The sequence below is a fragment of the Neolamprologus multifasciatus genome, chromosome 16 (assembly GCF_963576455.1).
Source record: "Neolamprologus multifasciatus chromosome 16, fNeoMul1.2, whole genome shotgun sequence".
NCBI classification, from domain to species: domain Eukaryota; kingdom Metazoa; phylum Chordata; class Actinopteri; order Cichliformes; family Cichlidae; genus Neolamprologus; species Neolamprologus multifasciatus.
The window spans coordinates 20,283,940-20,309,653 of NC_140454.1; the positions used below are offsets into that span (position 1 = coordinate 20,283,940).

The 25,714-nt window shown below is 39.6% G+C and overlaps 1 protein-coding gene across 1 annotated transcript in view; it reads left to right on the top strand.

Moving 5' to 3' along the window:
* The first annotated feature begins 2,933 nt into the window (after positions 1 to 2,933).
* Positions 2,934 to 25,714, top strand: part of kcnh7b (potassium channel, voltage gated eag related subfamily H, member 7b) — a 46,383-nt gene continuing 23,602 nt past the window's right edge. The window contains exons 1-5 of the mRNA XM_085135054.1: positions 2,934 to 3,453; positions 3,820 to 4,050; positions 14,051 to 14,206; positions 19,866 to 20,306; positions 21,330 to 21,541. Coding sequence (XP_084991180.1) covers positions 3,378 to 3,453; positions 3,820 to 4,050; positions 14,051 to 14,206; positions 19,866 to 20,306; positions 21,330 to 21,541 — 1,116 coding nt within the window. The 5' untranslated portion in view covers positions 2,934 to 3,377. The remainder of the gene's footprint in view (positions 3,454 to 3,819; positions 4,051 to 14,050; positions 14,207 to 19,865; positions 20,307 to 21,329; positions 21,542 to 25,714) is intronic.

The following is a 25,714-nucleotide window of genomic DNA, read 5'->3' on the forward strand; positions in this document are numbered from 1 at the left end:
AGAAAGAAAGAGAGAGAAACTGCAAGGATACAATAGCACATCATTATGCTCCATGTCATGTTCGCATGCAGGCAGTGGTACTGAAACTACAGCACCATGGACAGCACCTCAGTTAAAGGCACCTACTGCTAATCTGTGCTCAACTTTTCTGGACAGATATTTTTATGTTTGTTAGCTTTTTATGTTTTATGCTTGGTTTGCTTGTCATATATATATATATCTATATACATAGATATATATAGATATACACACATATACACATACATACATACATACACACATATACATAACTAAAAGGGTAAAAAAAATAAAGGTAAAAGAAAAAAAAATTATATATAACTGTCCAATCAGCATATTTTTAAAATACCTGTGAAATACGTCCCCAGCATAAAATGTGTCACAAGATATATACAGCATACTAAATGCTATTAAGTAGTATTAAGTAGTACTTAATAAACACATTTCTGTATAATTATATAAAGTGTAATACAGAAATTTAAATATTTTATATTAGATTTTACAATAACATCCAATTTGCACATTATATTGATTGATGAAGACCATACACGACTCAGGGGTTATCAGGGATTGTAACATCTAGTCCTTTTACTGAATTTTCCTTGACTGGTTGGGCTGAAGGGAAAGCAAAGATAGAAAAAGAGAGCATAGTAAAGTGAAATGCTATATACAGTAACAATAAACACCGGGCAGGCTGGAGAGACAAGTAACTGCAAATCAGGAGCATGCAGCCACAGAGCCTGAGGCACCTGCAGAAAGGTACGGGGAGAGAGAAAAAAGCTATAGGGGAGAGAAGGCATAATAATGACATGATATAGTGGCATATAAATGCATGGACAGCAAAAAAAGAATAAAGTAGAAGATAGATGCTCAGTGCATCGTGGGAAGTTATCCAGCAGTGTCAGCTTACAGCAGCATAGCTACAGGAAGGTTTTAATACTGATTTTGAAAGCAAATTCTGTGTTTACCTAGAAAATTACAATATCAGAGTTAGTTCCACAGAGGAATGTGTCTGCATAAGCTTTAAAAAGTGGTGTCTGAGAGCAACGTTCTCCATTGAGATAATATAGTGATTTTTAAGCTGAGATGGTGATTAAAGGATTTGTATGTAAAGAAAAGAGTTTAAAATTTCATTCTGGATTTTTTGGGAGGAACCAAAGGAAAACCACTGAAAAACACTTTGAATCATGGGTTTGGAACATTCTGAAAATAAGAAACAACAGTAATCCCTAAAAGTAGTGACCAACGTTTTTAACATCACTCAAAATGAGAAAGGATTTTTCTCATTTTGACAATGTTTCACAAATGAAACAAATTCACAAAAGACTTGTTCTGTATGTAAGTTTAAGGACATAGTCTCATCAAAAGTAAAATAAACAAAATAAAAAGTACTTTACACTCACATATCCTCTTTTGTCAAGCCAAGCAGAAGCCTACAAACTTGGTCACTTGGTTTATGGCATAAACTGAGTGCAGACAAGCTGAAAAGTTGTCTAGATTCTGGGTTTACATTCATGTGCAGGCCACTGTAAATGTTTTTTGAGCTGATATCACTGCTTTTTCACTGAAATAGAATTTTGAAGGAGAAAGTTAGGAAAAACAGCTGTCACACAGCAAAAAGATATGGGGATTGAATGTCTTGGTCAGCAAGGTCTTTTCTGTGTGGTGCTTGCATGTTAGCTTAATTGGCTATTCTCAGTGGACTGTGGATGTATGAGCATTGGCAACCTGTCCAGAGTGTACCCTGCCTCTCGCCCTGCATTTTCACCATCACTTGAATCTATTAGTCTTTTCAACGCAATGGACAGATATCCAACGTGATTCTTAAGGGCTTAGTATACCTATAGGATTATTTTTTCCAGTTGCTCAAGCTATATATGAATCTACTCAAGCTGCAGTTGATCCATATGGTACAAGAAAACTAACAGAAGAGTCAGGGAGGTCAGTCAAATGCAGCTTGCACAGACCCACTAACCCAAGAAAATGTAAAAAAATATAAGAAACGCTGTATGGTTATATATCAAATCTAATTATATGACTTTTGATAGATTTTTGTGTGCCTGTATGAAATATTTAAGCTCATGGTACATGGTGTTTCTGTATAACATGGTGCACATGTGGTTTTGTGTAACTGTTGAAGTTTTACATAATCAGCATTGCCTACTGTATAATATTTTACACATTAATAAGGTAAGCGCATTTTGTCCGCAAAATTATATGTTTGTTTGCTTGTTTGTTTGTTGGGTGGATTCTAGGAGACCACCAGATATCATGAATGCCAATTCTCCTCATTCAAAGAAAAACAGTTCTCCAGTTATAGAAATAAGTCTTTGTTTGTTTTTTCACTAAAGACTCGATGATTAAGATAGAATCCACTCTAATATCTGCCCATTCACTGTAAGGAGTTGCCTAGCTGTAGCCATATTTAGCATAATTCCCCTACCCCGGTGGGGGTTAGGGTGATGAGACAGTACAGTAGATAGCCTCGGGTTAAAATGTCGCATGTGTTATAAAAAGTAATGATATATGTTAATTAGTAGGCTGCTCAAGAAAGCACATAAGCATATTTCCCAAGCGGTTAGACTCTTTTTGAAATGTTTGCAAATGCTAAGGAACATTAATTCATTAATCAGCGGTCGCTGAGTTAGCTTACATATTCAAATCGGTGAAGTGGAAAAAAGCGCTAAGTAGATGTTGAACAGCAAACATTACAGCAGTCTAGAGTATCAAACATGTATAAACGGTTATTTAAGAGTTCAAAACAGCATGCCAGTTGCCAGTGTTAATATGTGTGCGTTTCAATTTCTATCAAACTGCTGTTAACTATCACCCTCCACTAAAAAAGTCTCCTGTCATTATGTGAACCCCCCTCCCCCTCAACCACAAACACACACACGCACCCATACACACAAGGCAGTATATTGTAAGCACATACTGTAGTGTATTCCAGCAATGCTCATTGTTGTCCGCAAGGCTGGGACTTATCCATACGCGGGCTAAGCCCCCTGAGAGCAACGTCATTCCCCTTGACATATTAACCACTGGCCGCTGTGTGCGCTCAACACACCGCGACAGAGGACGTCAGGATCGCACCCAACCTCAACGCGAAATGCTTTGCGAACTAAACCTAACTCAAGCAATCCTCCCCGATTCCGCGCGTTTCGGAGATGAGCCATTTAGATGCTCAGTTATACAAGCGGGATAAATAACTCTACGGTAAAGTAGAAAGGTAATTTAAAGAGTGTTTGCGTGTAGCGAATTTGGTAAAAGAAACCCCACAAACAGCCAACCTTTGCAACTTGGAGATTTACTGTGGAGGCACTTTTTACTGAAGATCGCGGGATATTCTTTGTCTAAATATGCCTATAAGAAGAGGTCACGTTGCACCACAGAACACATTCCTTGGAATAATAATTCGGAAATTCGAGGGACAGAGTAAGTATTTTGTTGATGTACAAATTCTGCTACCAGATAAAGAAATAGCACGAAGTAAACGTTATTGACAGAATAAGATATGTATATACGTGTGTCTGTGTGTGTGTGTAACTTTATGTTAAGATATTTCTTAAAGAAAAGGATAAAACTGAAATGTTAGATTCTTGTTTTTTATTATTATTATTATTATTATTGTTGTTGTTGTTGTTGTTGTTGTTATTGTTATTGTTATTATTATTATATAGACTCGGTTTGTTTAGTAGTTGCCATGCACTTCACTTAATTGCTGACTGTTATTATATGTGAGCCATGGTTTACACTGAGATCACATCAGATCATATATATTTGTTCCCCTCTTTCATACAGACCGGAAATTTGTGATAGCTAACGCCAGGGTGGAGAACTGTGCAATCATCTACTGCAATGATGGCTTCTGTGAGATGACAGGCTTCTCAAGACCAGACATCATGCAGAAGCCATGCACGTGTGACTTCCTCCATGGTAACCTCACTGACAAAGAGGCCATCAACCAAGTGACACAGGCAGTGTTTGGGTCTGAGGAGCGCAAGGTGGAGATCACATACTACCGCAAGGATGGTAAGTAACTGAGCTGGTAAAACAGAAGGGGGCTGGCACAGCATCCCCGTAAGCTGAGAGGTCTCTGGAGAGCACCTGGAGATCTCCTCATTTCATGTTGTGTCAGTCAGTTGGTCACTAACCAACCAGAGGTGTATGTCCACAGTACCTCAGACAGAGGAAAACAGCAAGGCTAATCTAGTCTAAAATTAGATCTTCCTGTAAGTTTATGCTGGTGTTATTTCATGTGTTCTGCAAAAAATAACTAGATGATGGTTATTAGAGATTTATGAAACGTGTTCTTACGAGAAACAAAAAAATATTCTGATCATATAATACAACAAGAATGTTGTTGTTTTTTTAATCTTATTGGATTGTGTTTATTGTTTTTTTTTTTCAAATAAAAACAGTGTTTCTGTAATATTGTTAGTCTTACATCTCAAATAATGCACTACACAAAGCAGCTCTGCATGAGAAGAACATAAACTACAGAGGTGAATTTGAAGGATACAGGTCTTTGACATCAGCAGCTGTAACGTTTATGTTTTGTCTTTTGAACCTTACCTTGCAGTAAATTCTTTGTCTACTTTACAAATTTCAAATATAGTAAAATATACTGATTGTGTGTTTGAATCTCTATGGTGCGTTTATTGATGCGGTGGTTTGTACCAAAGATTTTCAGTTGTTTCAGTAGACAGTGGATCAGTCCATTGACCTATAAAATTGCTGTACAGATTTGCTTGCAGTGAAAATGCTCTCCCTTAAGCGGTAGACTTTTGTCATTCATTTTTGGCCAGTCCTGTTATGAATGGTGTACTGAGAGACAGCAATCCTGAGTCAGAGAGATTTAATACGACGTTACCACTCAGTGGCATAAATCCGCAGATTGACCACCTCCTGCCATGCTCTCACATGAGGCTTTTTTTTATGGTCAGCATGACATATCTGTACACAGTTAATCCCAAAGGTACTACTCTTGTGGAGCTGCACATTTTGATCATGCTTTATTGTTTTCATTTAGCACCCGTGTTTGTGCCATGTGAGACGTCTTCTGGTGAGACATTGTTGCTTTGCACTAATATTCTTTAGCAGTTGATCACTTTAAATCATGGGCAAACAGCAGTTTTATATATGTGGATTCTAAAATAGAAAAAAAGTGTTAATTTTTTTTTAATCCTAGGAGCCTAATTTTTAATCATGAGTTTAATTAGATTCTGTGCCATGGATACATGCTTAATCTTCCATCGGCAACCATCAGGCATGTTTTGGTTTTTTTGCTAATCATGATCCAGCTGCTGCACTGTTAAATAGATTGTTGCAGAAACCTGCAAGACAATTTCACACCAAACTCTAGGGTCTGACTGGAAGTGTTTGGTGTATGTCAAACAGAATTTTAAAGAAACTTCATTTAGGCTCCCATCTTCCCATATTGCATGCATGTTCTGCACTCTGTTCTAAAAGTCGTGAGCATGGAATGCTTAAAGCATTGTGGATGAGAGTCTGAAAACCTTCCAACGTAATCGTTAGTCCCAGTCCTATCACAATCCTCCCTAGTGTGCATTACAAATCCAAAACATAACTCTTAATACTCCTCAGAGGAATTTATAGTTAGCATGCGTGCTCATGAATAAAAATGTCAGGGCTGACAGTGCAGTGACTGGGAATGAGCAGCTTTCAGAGTAGATGCATTACACGGGTATGGAGGACACCATTCGCCTGCTTTAAGGGAATAAAAGATTCATGCCATCCTTGAGAGAAGTAGCCCTATTGATTCAAGACAGCTGACAAATTGGAGTTGATGGGCAGAAAGTGGTTGCATTTCATGTCTCCAAACTGCATTTGAAGTTATCAGTCCTAATGCAAATCAGTTAATCCTTTGTATTAAAGCCCAAGCACACACTGTACATCACAAATCATGAAATAAACCAGCCTTAGCATAGGCAGGTTACCAATGTTCTGTTTCTCCCCTTTTTCATGCATATTTTTCTCCAGGTATTGGTTGATTTTTGATGTGTGCCTAAAATGCCAGAGGTTGAAGGAACTGAAGTGAGGCAGGTGTAGTTTGTTTTCCCCTTCCACCAATAACTGTGGTAAGAAAGTAAGGTTTGGATTTGAGGAAGCTGTGCAACATCAGGAGCAACAAAGCTTTATTTCTCTTTTCACTTAAAAAGCAAAAGTTAAGCAGCTTATGTGAATGCTTTGAAATTAAAAGTAGGGGAACAATAGCAACCATGGGAGCACAGCAAAGGCCTTTTGCACCAGACCATTTGCTTCTAATTTTTGTGCTTCCCTCTATGTGAAGAAGCATGACGTGCTGTTAGAAGAGATACCACATGTGCTGTGTTACACCAGCTATGATACATAATCAATGAGATAAATGCTTTCCCCTGAAGGCTTTGTAGAGCTATCCTATTCCACAGGGTGTAATAATACTTTGTACCTGAATGAGTATTAACAAAAGGAAGCTGACACCATGGAGCAGAGAGAAGTTAAATGGATAATGGCGACATAACAGCAGCAGCTTAGCTAACCATGCTGAATGATGTGGGACATGTGGTATGCTTGGGTGCAGAGTTTCATAGGTGGCACTCCACCAAGGGGACTGCAGGGCCATGTACCCCTGCTGAGGGTTTAGTGGCAGGGGAGTGAGGGGACAGGGAGTGCCTACAGTACATAAGGTGTGCTGCGAGACACTTGGATGACTACTCTCTAAAATAGCACATCCATTTTTCATCACGCGAGCCTTCTTTGGTGTCTCGTAGTATGAGGTGAAGCAGATAAGGTTTTCTGCATCTGGTTATATTTCTTAGAGGAAAATCAGCCCGTGCAAGCAGATGATTTCAAGTCCGGTAAAATGTTTGTTAAAACATGCTGTAGCACGAGCTCCTTTCAAACTCAACAATTCGAGATAAGCTTAATTAATAACTGGAAATTGATAGTGATAGTTACTGACATAACCCTAACAATATTCGCATTACATAGCAGTAGTAAATCATGGACTATTTTTAATGTCATGAGATTCTTGTAGTGGAGTGTGAAATCCAATGTTCCTCTCTATACCATCTGTATTTTTCTCCTAATTAGCTACCGTACGTTAACCTACATTATATACCCTTCAGTTCATATAACCTGCCAACATCTGTACCAAATTAAACATAATTAAAAGATCACAAAGCAAAATCTCACCAACTAATAAATATAAATTCAGTACTGCATGTGCTGGAGCTGCTAGTTATCCCTGATGGCTCTGAAGACACTGATTGAAGATGAAATTAGGCCAGTCTATGTAGCTTACAGCACTCTCATTGAGGCGAGATATTGCCTCAGGGTCTAAGGACTGTAAACAAAAGGCTAGCTTGCATGGCCTCTCTCTACATACACCAGTCCTGATGGGCTATGCCCCAGTAATGTTGTATATTGGCTTAAGCAGAATAGCCCTAAAAGAGGAACATGTCAGATTTCATTATACAAGACTCACTAGTAGTTGTGGGGCTCTGTTTAAAAGCTACAGTACAGTTGTGTAGTACATGGTTGAAGGATACAAACAGAAAAATCTGCATTCAACAATGTTACTCATGCTTCTTCCCAAAGCAGATCAACTTACATAGGACAATATGAAGCCTTAAGAAACACTACTGTGTACAAATATGAACACAGCTATGTGCATTTATGCGTCTTTAAGACATCTTAAAGTTGCACCACAGCTTTTTTTTTCTTTGTTGCTCATCATTCCAATTGTGTTGAAAGGATCACTTGATTAAGCAGCAATGTTTTAATAATTGATGATGGAAACAGAATCTACAGTAATGAAATTTCCATCATGTATAGGGAGCTAGTCTTAATACAGTGTCCAGTCTTTCAAGCAGGTGTAAATAGCATCTCTTGGCTCACAGGGAAAACAGTTTATATAAAGATCTCAAAATGAATGCACATTCAGTAAAAAAAATTGCATGAAAATGGACTAAATATATATAGAAGTAATAAAACACCCTTATTATTCCATCAACACTAAAAGTCTTTACTGACGTACATTGTCTGATATAAAAATTAACCAAAAAAGTTAAAATTATTCAAGTATTTCCACAGTTTTGAGCAGCATGACACATTCGCAATTTTTAACACCTAGAGTACTCCAAGTTCTACAGACATTAACAATTTCCAGGGACGCAGATGGCACGCTTAAACATGTGGAGCTTTCTTGTTTATTCTTTCGATATTGAGCAAAATGTGTAATGTATTTTAGAATTACAGTGGCATTCTAGTCATGTAATACTGATATCAGTAGATATGCTGTGGATGGCTGCATACACTAGTTTCATTAACTGACTCAAATTGGCATTCTTTCCCACGTGTTTTGACTCAGTAATGTCAAAGTGGATGTTTTTATCAGTGTGTTTAGAACCTTTGCTGCAGGACAAGTTACAGTCATATGCATTCAATTCCCTTTAATTATCATTTACACATAACTAGTGGAAAAAATTAAGTCATGAGACACTCTGCACACTGCCATGATAACATTTGGTGAGGCATACATAAGGGCAGGGCTTAACCACGACTTTATTCAGGAGGTCTGCTGAGCATGAGGGTGCATCTACTCTTGGCTGCACAAACACACACAACACACACACACACATATTGGCTTTCCTTATCCCAGTGCTAACCAGTTGCCATGGCTACCATGGGTCATTAAGGGTGCAAACCCTTACTTGTTTGCATCCTTCATAATTTCTAAAGCTTTGAGTGTTCCGAGGCACAAAATAATTGTGAAATGAATTAAATGTGAAACTGAAAGGGCCTTTCATAGTGCTGGTCATTTGGGCAAATTGAGTAATCGAGCAAGTTGGTCTTTGGTAAGAGAATGTACCACCAGTATTTTGAAGAAAGCTTCAGAAGCTCTCTGCAGAGAGAACAAAACCTGCAGCACAACCCTTTGGCAGCAGTCCATAAATCAGGACATAGAGATAGACAGAAGTAAAATCTATGAGAGGCTTCTTGGCTTTTGCAAAAAATTGCTTTTAAAGAACTGTGGAAGTCTAAAAATTGAATTATTTAGTCAGAACTGCAAGCAGTTTGTCTGGTGAAAACTAGGGATTTCTCTCATCTGGCTAATACTATTCCCCCAGCAAAGCATGGTGGTGGCAGTAATCTTTAGAGGTGCAGGGTCAGGGACATGGAGCCTGGGTTGAGAGAAGAGTGAACACAACCAAAATTCAGAGCGACTGGAACAAAAAAGGCCTTGGAGTTGAAATTGGGAGCGAGAATGAGGTGAGGATTCAGATTCAGGACCACAGTGAACAAAACATAAAAACACATTAACTCTGCAGTGGGTTTGAAAAGTCTCTGGCTGTTCTTGAGTGGACCTGTAAAAGCTCAGGCCTTAATTGCATAAAACATCAGTAAACAGACAAAAAGATAATATTTTATTGATTCTCCTAATAGAGTTTAACAAAATCTGTTTGAAAGAATTGATTTTTGATATTTTTTACAAGGCAGTCACTTTATTATTTATTTATTATAGCAAAAGTGTTTGCTCTGAACTATTTGCAGACATGTTCAGCTCAGGGGCTTCACGAATTTCATTTTGTGTTAAACCTCAGTTTTGTTTCTGACTTGTCGCATTTGTTTATGCAATGTATACTTTGTGGACTATATGCATTCTTCATTTGATTGATAAAAGTTGCAGCTGCTTGAAATAATCTCATTTTAAGTGTCGCCTGATTGCATCTAAAGGCAAAAATGCTAATCCAAGACACGACAATAGAAAAGTATAAAAACATATACATCGGTAAGAATCGATGGGGCTCGCACAGCTTTGATACTCAGTACACCTTGTTTTTAATGTCACTGAGCTTCTTGCTCTACTGTTATATATTAATACTGTTGTTTCTGTTATGTCCTTTCACTCTCTCCTAACTCTGTGATCCAAACATAAATGCTTGTAAATAGGTTAAATTAGAAATCTGAAAACCTTTCTTGATGAGTTTGAAAAATACCATAGCTTCATAAAAATTGTCTGGCAGTTTTATTCTAATGATACTTCAGCTGTGAAGTGATGTCTGCCAAGGCAATTTGTTACCCAGCAGGGGGTGGTGTCACATATAATGGGATCTTTTCATCTGAATTTCATTTTTATTCACATATTTTATGGCTTGCATTTACTGTAACATTTAAATAACAAGCACACGCCCTCAGATAAAAAGATTTGATTGAGGTCCGCTATTGTCTAAGTCCCCACTTAATTTACATGTTGGATATTCTAGAATATTAATTTGGTGATAAGCTAATAAACTGCTAAATTGATTTATGATTTAACAGTAACAGTTAGTAACTAATAAATTATAACTAATTTTAATTACAGTTAATTCAGATTTGTGCAGTAATGTTTACTAAAATACCTTCAGTAGACTTAAACTGTGAATAACACTTTTGCTTTTTCTGGTAACAAATAACTCAACTGATCACATAGCACACTACCATTGGGGGTTTTTTGGTCAGAGAAACAAGAACTCCCTGTTCTCCCTGTTCTTCTGACTGAATACGCTTGTTGTTTAACAGGAAGAAGCACTGTGTCCTTTGTTTGGTTCCAAAACAATGAAAATGAAAATGTGAATAAGAGCGTATTATGAGATTAAACTTAGTAACACACTGTCCGTGCTGATTCAACTCAAGAGTTAGAAGAAGCTTTGCTTTCATCCATTTTGGTAAAGGTGACATTCAGCAGGAGACCAGATGAGAAGGGACCCCCATGGCTTAGCCTTTAAACATGACTATTGTTTCCCATCTGGTCAGGTAAAGCCCAGCCCAGACATATTTTTTGCTGAATTCACAGTTTCATCCTGGCTGATCACGGAGCCTTCTCTGAAAAACGGACTACACCACTATTTCCATTATCAGCTATTAGTAGTAACTACTACTAATATAAATATTTAGTTATTCCTATTGTTCAGGCTAGATTTTACAGCATTTAAGCTTAGCATTTTTTTTTTTTTTTTTTTGCTGGTTAGTTATGCAGTTACATCACTCTTCTGTTAATTAGCGATAATGTAAATATACATTTGCCTAACAGAATGAACACAATGTGTTTTTAACCATGCAAGCCATATGGTGCTTGTTTATTTATTTATTTATACTAGTGCATGCTAGTAGTTTTCCTTGTTCATGCTGTTGGCAAACTGATATGCTTATCACAATAAGAAAATTTTAAAAGAAAGAAAGAAAGGTAGTTAGTGTTCATATGCCAAAAATTGGTAATTTTTAGCCTCAGTCACACAGGCCTAGACACCAATGGGCAAACCCCTGGGAAGCTCGGGTGTATTCAGTGTTTGCAAGTGGTTGGTAGAGGGTATTATCTGTTGCTAGGTGAAATAAAGTAGGCGGCTACACCAAAAACATTCATTGCAATTGCTTTGTACATTAGCACATTAACAATTAGCAATTGTAGTCGTCTTGATGCTTTTTCTGCAAACATTGGCCAAGTACTTACCAAGGGGGTAGTCTTCCATGCAAACTATCGCTAACTGTGCCAATCTGCTATAGTGATCAAAGTAATCGCAAGGAAGTTTTCATTGCAGCACTGTATATCAATTTTACATAGTTACTGGCAGCATCTTCCCTTAACCCATTACGAGGTGGTTGCTCGACATGTATAATTCAGCTTTTGTGGATATAATTAGATATTATTGTTGTAAAATAATGACAGAAGGTATTGTCAGCGCACAAATGCTTAAAATGGGTCATTTTGGGCTGTCGGTGAGTGGTTGCTAGGCAATATGACGATGCCATAATGTTTGATATAGATAAAAATCCTTGGATGTATCCTTTATGCCAATTTTGTTTATTTGATTATCTAGGAAGAGTTCGCGGACAAAAAACCCCACATAATCACACAGACAGACAGAGATTAAATTAACTGGGTGACCTGATGGCTAAATAGTTCAGGCACATAGCACATGGGTGAAAACTGACCATTTCATTCCTCTTCTCTCTTTCCTCTGTCTTCTTTCCTGTTAATCTCTACTAGAGCTGTCAAATTAAATGGAAATTTAAAGTAAAATTTACAGAAGTCTATTCACGGCTGAGCAATAGAGCAAGGATGGTATCCACATCTGTTCAAGTAAGGAAGAGGAATGAGGAAGTCTTGGTCATATTTTTTCATTCGTCCATGCTAATAAACCACTTAAGTCTTTGTCCCTTGTTCTTTGTCTAGGATATATCTTGAAATAACTACAACTAACAGTCTACACTCTACCTTACATATTCTTTATCTTATACTCACCTGCTCTGTACCAGGGTGGATCTTTTTACTGGACAAACTGGTCTATGTACTTGATCTGTGTATAATTAAAAGTGAGTCTTAACAAAAACTGTTTTTTTTTTTTACATCCATAACACACATCAGAACTGTGATTACAGTTTACCCACCTTTCTTCTTACTGGTGAACTTTGTTGCACTGTTTTTGTATCCTGTAAGCTCACAATTTTTACACTTATTCTGTTTATCAGACAATCAGTTCTGAATAACTCTCACCCCTTACTTTCCCTCTCTGAACAAATGAACAGTGTTAAATCAAAGAGATCAAAGTCAATACCAAAGTGTTCCCTTTTACAGAAAGGACAATGCAGAATTAGGTGAAGGATTTCTGGGAAATGCAGGAAAAGTGCTTTTTATGAACAGGGGATTTAAATTGGGCAAGGACTCGAGGTTGCCCTGCTCTCTAAGCGCCACTTTCGACTTCATAACGTAACATGACCAGGAAGCCTTTACACGAGATGAGATTGCACACAGCACACCTTCTGCTCTTAGTAACACATCACATATGTAACTGTGTTTTGTTCCGTTTACTCCATTAATTCACTCAGTACCTGTGAAACACTGAATTCCACTATTCTCTAACACCAGCTGGTGCATTTTCAATGTTTTCCATTTCATTTAGATTACATTATCATCACTTCTGGGATTTCTGAATGCTGAAATCTGTCCAAGAGAACTGTGGCATGTAGAGACAGACCAAGCTTGTTATATTTAGTCAGACAGCAAGTCTACTGCTAATGAATGCTGCTGGCAGGGTGTCTGTGAGCCCTGAGGAAATTGCAGCGAACACTGGTAATATGTGTCCTCTGTGAGTATGAGCACAACACAAACAGACAGACAAAATGACGGACAGATCCACACAGAGAGACAAAGGTGCAATTTTACTATGAAACAATTTGATTTTATAGCTCAGTTCAAAATGATAAATATATCTACACGTGTTAATTAATTTATTTTATTTTTTTTTAAAAAGGTTGTTTTTTTTTTTTACTATTTTTATAATGTAATAATAACTGGAGTAGTTTCAGAGCAAACATTTTCACGAAAGGTTTTCCTCATACCAGAAAAGGCCACTGATACTATATGTCCCCCAACTGTAAGTAGCTGTTGTGTTATTGCTTCAAGTCCAGTGAGAGTTTTATTGGTGAGCACTTATGCCCACAAGCAAGAGTAGATTTTGCTAACGCAGCTTTAACCAGTGCAGTTGAGAAATTGTGATCTCGCTGGATTTTCTGCTCCGCTGCCTCACACAACGGATATTTTTAGTGTTTATTTCTATGTGCACACTGCAGTTTCTGTGTTGGCTGTAATCTGTCTTGCTTGTTTGATCTGTTACACTAAATCGTGCTGTTTCAGCCATCGTATTGAAACTTAGTTATTTTATGTAATATGTTTCTCATTAAAATATGCATGCAATATATGTATAAGAACAACAACATACAGATATGAACCAATCTAACCTCTGGATGTTTTTATTTTATCTCATCTATTTCATCTATTCTGGCATACAGCCATTGACTTTTAATATTAACGTCTTCTCTGTTTTTCCAGAGGTGTCGTAAGTCATCTTTTAAATGGAAATAAATAATAGCCTTTACACTGGCCCATCTGATTGTGATACTACATGTTGGTAAACGTCTCTCACAAGGACTTTTAACTGGCACGTTGTATGTTCAACTCTCTGACACTGATTCTTTGTTTCTCTTTCAGGGTCTGACTTTCAGTGTAACACTCATATAATCCCAGTGAAGAATGAAGAGGGCATGGTGATGATGTTTATCTTAAATTTTGAGTATGTTGTGGATGAGGGAAGTGACAACTCCACAGAGAAGATAAGCCCAACATCCCCTACAAAGTCTGATCAAAGTAAGTATGTTAAATACTACTGGAATAATTAGTGATATAGCATGACATACCTCCCTAATGACACCAGTATCTAACAAATACTGTGGAGCTGTTTAACTTTGCTGCCATACAAACATCTGTGACAAACTTTGTGCATACCTGAATGAGTCATTTCTCCTGCATTGCTGGATAAAGGTTTAAAAAAAAAAAATCAAGAACTCTTGCATGTTTTCTTACTTTCTTATTTCAGTCATTCTGACCTTCATCAGGTATACGAGCAACATATGGACTAAAAAAGCATGCACACATGGGAAATTCCTTAGTCATTCCAACATCCAATCAGGGAACTGTATGATTAATCTGAAAAATGAACACCTTGTGTATGTGTGTCAGTAATGTTGAGTGTTTGAAGTGACATCCAGGTAAGTTCAAAACTGTTGAAGTTCAGAGTAAAACAACAGTAGGCTCTTAATACAAACTGTGTGCTTCATCCAAACATCATATTATCAGCCATAGTCCATTAAGAGTATACACAAATCACAAATATAATTTTTTTTTACATCATACTAAGTAAATATTTCCTATGAAAATGAACATTACTAGATACTACTTGTTATTACATTTATTCCATTCATTGACTTATGTTACCCGTTGGGTATTTTAATACATTCTGATTCCTATATGGCATATATGGTATATGAATGATACAACATTTTGATGTTTTGAAAGGTTTTTATTTACAGTCTGTTTTGTATTTTGAACTTGAGGAGTTTTGAATTCATTTGGATGTCACTTGAGGTTAGTATTGTCACACAGGTGATCCTGCTAATGCTTTTGGTTGACTACTGACAGACATACATGCAAGGTGTTAATCAGTCAGATTAATCTCATTAGTCCTCTCACTGCATGTGATGACGATTGAGATACTTCGTGTGTATGTGGCAATGCAGGGATTGTGCTCATATACTACAAGGTCAAAAGAGAAAAAGAGTTTAATAAATATAACAGCAGCTATATAACTAAGTCCTATTTCTTTTTATGTCTTTGCTGTCATGATTTTTTGTAACACTAGAAATTCCATCTTAATTTTTTTCTGTCTATCAGTCGGCGATGTGGAGAGGCAAATAATAAGGGACCCTTTTTGCTGACAGCAAAGTTCGATCAATAAAGTCCAGAAGGATAACTCAAAACAAAAATCCAAAAACCCGGCATGGGGAGTAATCCAGGAAAACACTGAAGCAAGACAAAGAGCTACATTAGGGGGAGAAAACAGACGGTTTGACAAAGGACAAAGGAAAGAGAAGTCTGAATATACACAGGCTAAATGCTGAGAGGAGATGGGAGGCAGGTGGAGAATGAAGAAATTAAACTCATAATTGACAAGAATTATAAGTGAACTAAAAGAAGAATCTAGAAATTCAGCAAGCAAACAAAACAAGCTTCAACCAATCAAATATCTTTTAAGAAAATCAGAACCCAAACTCAGTTAACAAAAGAAGACTTGATTTTTTTTTTTCATAAATATGCATGACTATTCATTTATGCATTCATTTATCATGTAATAACACCATTCACAAAACAAAACCTTCCTCGCTTCTTTAAAGCATGTCAATACCAGAGCAGATGGCTAAAACTAAAATATCCCTCCACATTTGGTAGGCTCTAATTTAGTACTGTGTTCCTTTTCATGCACTGTGTAACTTCTAAACATATTGCTGGCTTTTATTGTTCTAAAAATGGTGCATTATTTAGTTTGCCAGTGTAATATAGTTTACACCAACAGCAATTAAATATACCATCTGCATGCAAAGAGGAAATGGTCGACTTACATAACGTAATCTTGTTAAAAATGTTTAAATATATCCATTTTACACCCTGGGGGAGAGCAGCATATAGCACACCTCTCTTTTTTTGGTGTATTTCTAGAGGTGTTAATGTCAGTGAAACCTTCCTGCTCTTCTCTGTTTGGAAGCACTCAGCGTCTTTTCTCTTGACCTGAGTTAGGCTATTCGCTCAGGATGTAGTCCTCCAGAGCACTGACATTCATCTTGTGCTGTGCTGTGTGTATTTAAGTGTGCATGTGCACGTGTGTATGTCTCTTTTGTTTGTTGCCAGCATTGTTAGTCAGACTTGATTGCTTGTGACTGTGCTTCAGCAGAGGAAACCCGTGGGTAAATTAGACAGATAAACATATGATGTGACATAAGATTAGGAGAGTCAGAGACAATGACTCTTGACTTCATGCACACTTTCACTTTATATATGACCGTAGTATTATTTATTTTTTTCTTTGAGCGGCTCTTAAGTAATGGCAGTGCATTAAAGTGTAATTTTATTCTAGTTGCTTGGTTGAAATGAGTTTTAAAAACTGATGCTAATCATTTTGAACTGAATCTGCTGGCTATTGGAATGTATTATGTGCAGATATTGCTAAAAGTATTATTTCTCTAAATGAATATGTATTTAATAAGATTTACGTCATAAGTATAGAAGATAGAAAAAAAGAAATGTTTAGTGATGAAATTAGTTTTAGGTTATCGGGCATTTAAAGTGCAGTGGCAGACACGTACCATTGGCTGAGAAATAACGTCACTGATTTCAAAATAGAAAGAGCCTAGGAGAAAATTTCCACCATGCCTATTCCTGTGATTTAATATAACAGTCTCTGAAAGGTGATTTTCGTTATACAGGGGTGTTAATTATCATCTGTTGCTGACAGCTGGTTATAGGCCAGCAGGTGTCAACTAGTACAGTACGGAGCTTGGCAGAGAGTAATCCCTCTTGCCTCAAGCTGCTAAAAGGTATCCTCCACTAAATTCAACTGTTAAGGCCTAAAGCCAGAGGTGGCACACTTATACTGGGTTATGCAAACCAGACTCTTGCTGCATAAAATGGAAATTGTGTTTTCAGTCAGCAACTTAACAAAAAGTCAGTTATTATAGTACTCTATGAATACAGTAATTTTTACGACTTCTGATAATAGAGACTTTATGAGCTTTTTTCTGAAACTCTGAATCTGTGAACTTTTAACTCAATTCTAAATGTTCATGCTTGCTCATATCTGCACTCTGGGAATGAGTCTGATGTTGGCCTCTTGTAACTGCAGTGTTATTCTCTGGAATATTGTCCACAGCTCTCGAACATAGCGTAGAGTCCTGGAAAATCAAACATAAATCCAGGCTCAGCCAGATTTTTTTCAACCAACAACAGTCCAGTACTTTGCTAATATGACTGCCAATGTTGCTTTAATCCAAATGTCAATCTCATACTCTATGTCTAAAGGACACTGGACTTTTATTTGAGGACATTAGTCTTTGATGTAGCCTTTTGCATGTTTACACTTGCATCCAAGGCATAATACTAGAAAGGCAAGGCAAGGTAATTCTAATTGTAAAAGACCTTTAATCCACATAGACAGATTTAAGGTGTCTTAATAAATCATCATTTTGGTAATTACCTTTTAAATCTTATAGGCTATATTTTCAATTGCTTCAAATTAATACCACTTGCTTTAGTAGGTTACATTTCTTTTATTTCTTCCTTTAAAAACTGTTTTAAATTGGTAGCTGTAATTTTCTGAAAAAAATGTGTTCTTTTTTATGGCCATCAAACCTTGACATGGTTAGCTGGAGCAGGTATGACAGATTCAGTGAGAGGAACACAGCAAATGAGAGAAGGTGCAAATTTAAAGAAGAGAACCAACTAAAAAACATCTCTTGAAATGTTGTGCATGCTGCCAAATGAATACAGCTCAACTATACACATAGGCATGTCCTTGTAAGCCACACTATCATAGTGTCATAAATATGCTAAAATATTATTTTTTAAAAATCCTCTTACTATGATACACAATAATATAATACACTGTCTGTCTGAGAATTCCTTCTACATATTCAGAACGTAAGCAATCTAACTTTGCACACAGGTACACATTAAGCCCCTAAAGTGCTTTATCTTATTATGATGTCAGCATTTATGCACTAATAAAAACCTATAAAAGAATTGTATCATTTTGATTTCACAACAACTAATTAATGAATACTGAATACACTTGATATGATACGATATGCTAGACTTACACAGTTTGTAGATATCCTTTTTGATATCTACAAATTGTGATCTTTACAGTACTAACTATTATATTTATGATTGTTTATGAAGTCAAGCTTACTGTATTTAGGGACTAAATGAAAAGTTCAATGTCAGATAAATAACTATACAGCATTTCAAGACATGTAAAAAAGTCCAGCCTACAAAATCATCTTTTTATGCATTTATTCAACAATAAGGCATGTAAATATGCCATATGGGTATGTCTTTGATTGATTTTGCAAACCGGTTTTTCATTATTTCTACTTAAAGGCAATGGATAGTGCCTGGCTGATAAGTGATAAGACATTTTTTTATAGACCCAGTCCTTTAATCATTTTTCATAAAAGCTTTAAAAAGCTTTTGTCAATATAGCAGCATGATAGTAAAAAATATATCCAGCAGAGCACACGGGCCAGAGGAGTAGAAATTTAATGTAACATCACAGATAGTCTATAAAAGGATAGTGTGTCAAAGGAAGTGAGTAGGATCTTTCCAACCTAATAACCAAAGCAAACATTAGCACAACAACAATGATCTGCAGTCCAATTCGAGACTGGGGACATGGAGCATCCATAAAAATAAAAATTGAGGAAGGTGAGCTGCATCATATGTTGTCTGTAATTTGCAACATCGTTGTGGTAAACATTTTCAACCTATATAACACTCCCTAACAGCACACTATACTAGACCCCTATGATAACTTTATTAATACTGTGACCTTACTTAGAGTGAGTAAAGTCAGTACAGTCAGTTTAAAAGGTTTGGAAACTGCCTAAATCAATAGAACTGATGAAGCCTACTGAATGAGTACAGGCATGTCCTTAAGACTGATGTGTGTAGCTGTCCTTGACTTTTGTGCTTATGAAACAGCCCCCTAATTTCACTGTTACTGAATTTTGTTGTAATGAGATTCACTCTGTGATTAAACAAAGAATTGTTATTTTTACTGTTTCTCTTTTTAAACCTTGAATTAAGTTTTTTATTCATTCATTCATCTTTCTTTCATACTAGCATTTATGCACCAAAGGAAAGACTCAAGTTAAAATCTAATCAAGGAGACAGTTTTCATAGAATGCATGTTATGTGAATATTAACAATACAACAAAACAGAATCAACTATGGATAATGTTACTTTGTTTCACTGTACCTAATTCAACTGAAACCATTAGAGTAAAATACCATTGTCCTTAGGCACAATGGATAGATGTATTTGACTGTAATCCTTCAAAGATATGCAGGATGCACCAAATAACAACAACAGACTGCTGCAGTACTGGGGACTTAGGAGATTAGTGCAGGACACAAAGACCGATATTTGCAACAAAAAGAAACCTGTTTATTATATTCTGGAAGGTTCATATATAAATCTACCAACCAAAATAAAGCATTATTACACATTAAGGACTAGAACACATAAGGAACACAGAAAAATTCACCAGCACTACAGCAATCAGTCACATACACAATAGAAAACTCACAATGGAAAACAATATCAGACATGCTCCTGGGGCTATTAAATATATTTATAGATATACATATTACTGTGCTGTACATTGAGGTCTTCTCTCAATGTCCTTTCTATTTTTAGGGAGGAGTAGATTCTTCCGTTTCCGCCAGGCTGCTTTGAGCCTGATGAATACCAACAAGCAATCTCTTCCGCAAGAGGACCCAGATGCTGTGATGGTGGACTTGCCCAAAGAGGATGAGGACTCAGTGGCCCTGGAGAGTTTCCCATCACCCACCAAGAGCATTTGCAGTCCCATTGAGGCCAATGACACACATGCCCTCATAGGCTCAAGCCACCACTCCTCCCAGGCTAGCATCGGTCCTGAACCACTTGACCATTCATCCCCTAAACTCCCCTGGGACAAACTGTACCATTCGGAGCCACACCAGTCCTCTACCTCCCTGTCAAATACCTTCCCCAGAGGCAGCATCAGCAGCATGAGAAGGGCCTCATCCGTTCATGAAATTGAAGGCTATAGTTCCAATTCAAAAAACTTATTCAGGGATCGCCATACAAATGAAGGTATGTGCTACACTACGCTCTATGACTTGTAGCTTTTGTCTGTGTTATGTCGTATTAATATATTGGCCCAGCCAACACCTTATGATTGGCTGCTCATGTTTTAACTCTATTATGATAAGTAAAGTCTGACCAATATATCAATAGGTTATATGGGCTTACTGCACTGAAATGATTGTAAACTAATGATTGAGACAGATGTCATCATTTTGTCACAATGTAATCTTAACATCTGTAAAATCGTAGATAATATCATTCCTTTTAAATAATTTGTCTCAATCCGTGTTCATATTATATGGCACCTACATAGCTGTGCAAACTAGCTGTTGTTAAAAATCCATGTGGGCTATCAGGCATAAATTGTGAGGCAAAATTATTTTTTAAAAAAATGAAAAGCCATAAACCAACACTGTTTTTGGTGCCAGACACACTTAGTCTTTACTCAGTACTTCTCTGTTGTCCTGGAAAATAATTTTAGAAAGAAATATGCTTTGTCCAGCCCAGAGTTGACATGTGTGTTGACACATGTATAGCTATGAGAAAAACAGAAGGTGAAAACATTGCTTTTTAGGCATGTGTAATTTAAAGGCTTGTGTATGAATAAATCAGTTTCCCCCCGATTCCTAGTAGGCTTTAATTCACAGCCAACCGCAGCTCTAAAAGCACGTTAGATGTGTTGTGGCACATTTTTTCTTGGGTGAAAAAATACTAAAAATTCCCAGTAGTTCTTCCACTATCAGTTGATGTAAGATTACATTAGTCAATGGTGATGTGCATGTACAGTAAGTGAGGCTGGTATTCTCTCTGGCTAGAAATAGATTTACAATATACAAAGCTCAGCGTTTTATGGTTATATTGCCATAATACCTAAAAATGGACATGAGATTAAAAATCTGCTTGTTTAATCAGGGTGAAGCAGGTGATTTCTTAATATTTATTCGACAACAAAAACCCACCAAATACTGTGTTAACCTCTACATCTTGCCAAGGTTACTAATGTGGCTGCCATTTGCTCTTGAACACTAGGCCCTTTCAACCACGTGAAGTCCAGCCTTCTTGGTTCTACCTCTGATTCAAACATCAACAAATATAGCACTATCAACAAGATCCCCCTGATTGCACTCAACTTCTCAGAGGGGGCAGAGAAGAAGACCCACTCTCCACCAACAAGTGAGAAACCCATCATAGCACCAAAGGTTAAAGAAAGAACTCACAATGTAACAGAAAAGGTCACACAGGTGAGTCTGAAAATTCCAATTTATTTTTACATTGAAGCATCTGTTATTGTTTGACATGCAAAACTCTCTCAGCTACCATTTCTCTGACCTGGGTCCAACTCTTAGAAATCCATCCATCCACCTTTCCACACATATCCTTGGTTCTCTATTTCAAAGAACGTTACTGAGAGGGATGGCTGGGAAGCTTGCCAGTGCACTAATCATTTCAAAAGTAGTTCTGAAATTGGATGCCTCCATGAAGATGATGAGATATGATTCACTGACAGCTCATTATATTAAAGAAGAAATCATGTTGCAATCAGATCGCACCAGCTGCAATGCCAATAAGTAAACATCATCTAAATTTTTCTCAACTCCATTGAGATAGCAAAACTTTTACATAGAGAGGCAGTGAACCAGAGAAGTGTATACCAAAGTGGTCAAAATCATTTTTGCAGTAGTTTTCTCTTCCCCATTTTTTCCATGATGTCAGATAGACTCAAAAGATAAAAACAATTCAAGCCTTACTTTTGGAGACGCTAACAAACAGCTGGCAGTCTATCATGCTGCAGAGATAACATATGGCTACTGCCCATCCACATAAATAGAGGAGTAGTGCCAGGAGTTGAAACAGTTATTCAGGCTGGGAATTATTTTCCAGCCCAGCTACACTTTCTTCATGCAAACAAACATGCTGCTAATTTTGTAGGTTTACTCTATGTATTGGTTTGCAATGATTCAATGATTTTATTGAATATCTAGTGCAATAAGCTGAAAAATGAAACATTATTATTGCCTATTTTGACAAATAACTTGCTGTCAAAATACAAGTGAAGGGAGTTAGAGGAGTCTCAATCCCTAAGTCTAAGACAAAAATGTATGTTTTGTTTTAGTTTACAGTTATTCTGGTGATAAGTTCCAGTTTTGCAATTCTGTGTTTTGTTTCAAGTCTTACATCTGTATATGTGTGCATCTTTGGAGTGCACCTCTGGGAACCATGAACACAGTTGCAAGAGGGCAAGAGTACAAGTGTATTTATTCTGATAGCTCTTTTGACTCATTCCTTCTTGCTATAATATCACTATTCAAGTTGAATATTCACCTGAGCCCTAAACCACCCAGGATACCAGTACATGTCCCGAGTGATCCTAAAGTCCCATCCATCCATCCATCTTCATCCGCTTTATCCGGGGCCGGGTCGCGGGGGCAGCAGCCTAAGCAAAGAGGCCCAGACCTCCCTCTCCCCAGCCACCTCCTCCAGCTCATCCGGGGGAACACCAAGGCGTTCCCAGGCCAGCCGAGAGATATAATCTCTCCAGCGTGTCCTGGGTCTGCCCCGGGGCCTCCTCCCAGTGGGACATGCCTGGAACACCTCACCCAGGAGGCGCCCAGGGGGCATCCTTGTCAGATGCCCAAACCACCTCAGCTGGCTCCTTTCGACGTGGAGCAGCAGCGGCTCTACTCTGAGCCCCTCCCAGATGGCCGAACTTCTCACCCTATCTCTTAGGGAGATGCCAGCCACCCTTCGGAGGAAGCTCATTTCCGCCGCTTGTATCCGCGATCTCGTCCTTTCGGTCACTACCCACAGCTCGTGGCCATAGGTGAGGGTAGGGACGTAGATCGACCGGTAAATTGAGAGCTTCGCTTTTACACTCAGCTCCCTCTTCACCACGACGGACCGGTGCAGCGTCTGCATTACTGCAGCTGCAGCCCCAATCCGTCTGTCGATCTCCGGCTCCCTTCTCCCATCACTCGCGAACAAGACCCCGAGATACTTGAACTCCTCCACTTGGGGCAGGACCTCATCCCCGACCCGGAGTGGGCACTCCACCCTTTTCCGGCTGAGAACCATGGCCTCAGATTTGGAGGTGCTGATCCTCATTCCCGCTGCTTCACACTCGGCTGCGAACCGCTCCAGTGCGAGCTGGAGGCCCTCACCCGATGAAGCCAACAGAACCACATCATCCGCAAAAATCAGAGATGAGATCCTGAGGCCACCAAAGCGAAAGCCCTCCGCCACTTGGCTGTGCCTAGAAATCCTGTCCATAAAAATTATGAACAGAACCGGTGACAAAGGGCAGCCCTGGCGGAGCCCATCACCCACCGGGAACGAGTCCGACTTATTGCCGGCAATGCGAACCAAGCTCTTGCAACGGTTGTATAGGGATCGAATGGCCCGTAGCAATGGGCCAGACACCCCATACTCCCGCAACACCTCCCACAGGACACCCCGAGGGACACGGTCAAATGCCTTCTCCAAGTCCACAAAACACATGTAGACTGGTTGGGCAAACTCCCATGCACCCTCAAGTATCCTCGAGAGGATGAAGAGCTGGTCCAGTGTTCCGCGACCAGGACGAAAACCGCATTGTTCCTCCTGCATCAGAGGTTCGACTAGCGGACGAACTCTCCTTTCCAGCACCCTGGCATAGACTTTCCCGGGGAGGCTGAGGAGTGTGATCCCCCTGTAGTTGGAACACACCCTCCGGTCCCCCTTCTTAAAGATGGGGACCACCACCCCGGTCTGCCAATCCACGGGTACTGCCCCTGATCTCCACGCAACATTGCAGAGGCGTGTCAACCAGGACAGCCCTACAACGTCCAGAGCCTTCAGGAACTCGGGGCGGACCTCATCAACACCAGGGGCTCTGCCACCAAGGAGTTGTTTAACTGCCTCAGTGACCTCGCCCCCGGAAATTGGCGGGTCATTCCCCTCATCCCCAGACTCTGCTTCCTCCTCGGAAGACGCGTCAGTGGGATTAAGGAGGTCCTCGAAGTATTCCTTCCACCGCCTGACAATTTTCTCAGTCGACGTCAGCAGCGCTCCGCCAGCACTATACACAGTGCAGGTAGAGCACCGCTTTCCCCTCCTGAGACGCCTGACGGTTTGCCAGAACCTCTTCGAGGCAGTCCGAAAGTCTTTTTCCATGGCCTCTCCGAACTCCTCCCACACCCGAGTTTTTGCTTCAGCCACTGCCCGAGCCGCATTCCGCTTGGCCTGTCGATACCTGTCGGCTGCCTCCGGGGTCCCACAGGCTAACCAAGCCCGATAGGACTCCTTCTTCAGCCTGGTGGCTCCCTTCACCTCTGGTGTCCACCATTTGGTTCGGGGATTACCACCACGGCAGGCACCAACCACCTTGCGGCCGCAGCTCAATGCAGCAGCTTCGGCAATGGAGGCGCTGAACATGGTCCATTCGGACTCAATGTCCCCCGCCTCCCTCGGAATGCTGTTGAAGCTCTGCCGGAGGTGTGCGTTGAAGATCTCGCGGACTGGGGCCTCTGCTAGTCGTTCCCAGCACACCCTCACTACGCGTTTAGGTGCACCAGGTCTGTCCAGCGTCCTCCCCCGCCACCTGATCCAACTCACCACCAGGTGGTGATCAGTTGACAGCTCAGCCCCTCTCTTTACCCGAGTGTCCAGAACATATGGTCGCAGGTCTGGTGATACGATTACAAAATCGATCATCGACCTACGGCCTAGAGCGTCCTGGTGCCACGTGCACTTATGGACACTCTTATGTTCGAACAAGGTGTTCGTTATGGCCAAACTGTGATTAGCACAGAAGTCCAATAACAAAGCACCGCTCGGGTTCAGATCAGGGAGGCCGTTCCTCCCAATCACGCCCCTCCAGGTCTCGCTGTCGTTACCCACATGAGCATTGAAGTCTCCCAGCAGGACAACAGAGTCTCCAGGTGGAGCACCTTCCAGCACCCCCCCCCCCCCCCAGGGACTCTAAGAAGGCTGGGTACTCCGAACTGCCACTCGGCGCATAAGCGCAGATGACAGTCAGGACCCGTTCCCCGACCCTAAGGCGCAGGGAACAAACCCTCTCGTCCACCGGGAAAAACCCCAACGTACCGGCAGCAAGCCGAGGGGATATTAGAATACCCACCCCAGCCCGCCGCCTCTCACCAGGGGCAACTCCAGACTGAGACAGAGTCCAGCCCCTCTCCAGGAGACTGGTTCCAGAGCCCAAGCCGTGTGTAGAGGTGAGCCCGACTATATCTAGCCGGTACCTCTCAACCTCGCGCACTAACTCAGGCTCCTTCCCCACCAGAGAGGTGACATTCCATGTCCCTATTGCCAGTCTTGGCAGCCGGGGGTCAGTCCGCCAGGGCCTCCGCTCCTGGCCGCCACCCGGTACACAATGCACCCGACCCCTATGGCGCCTCCTGCGGGTGGTGGGCCTG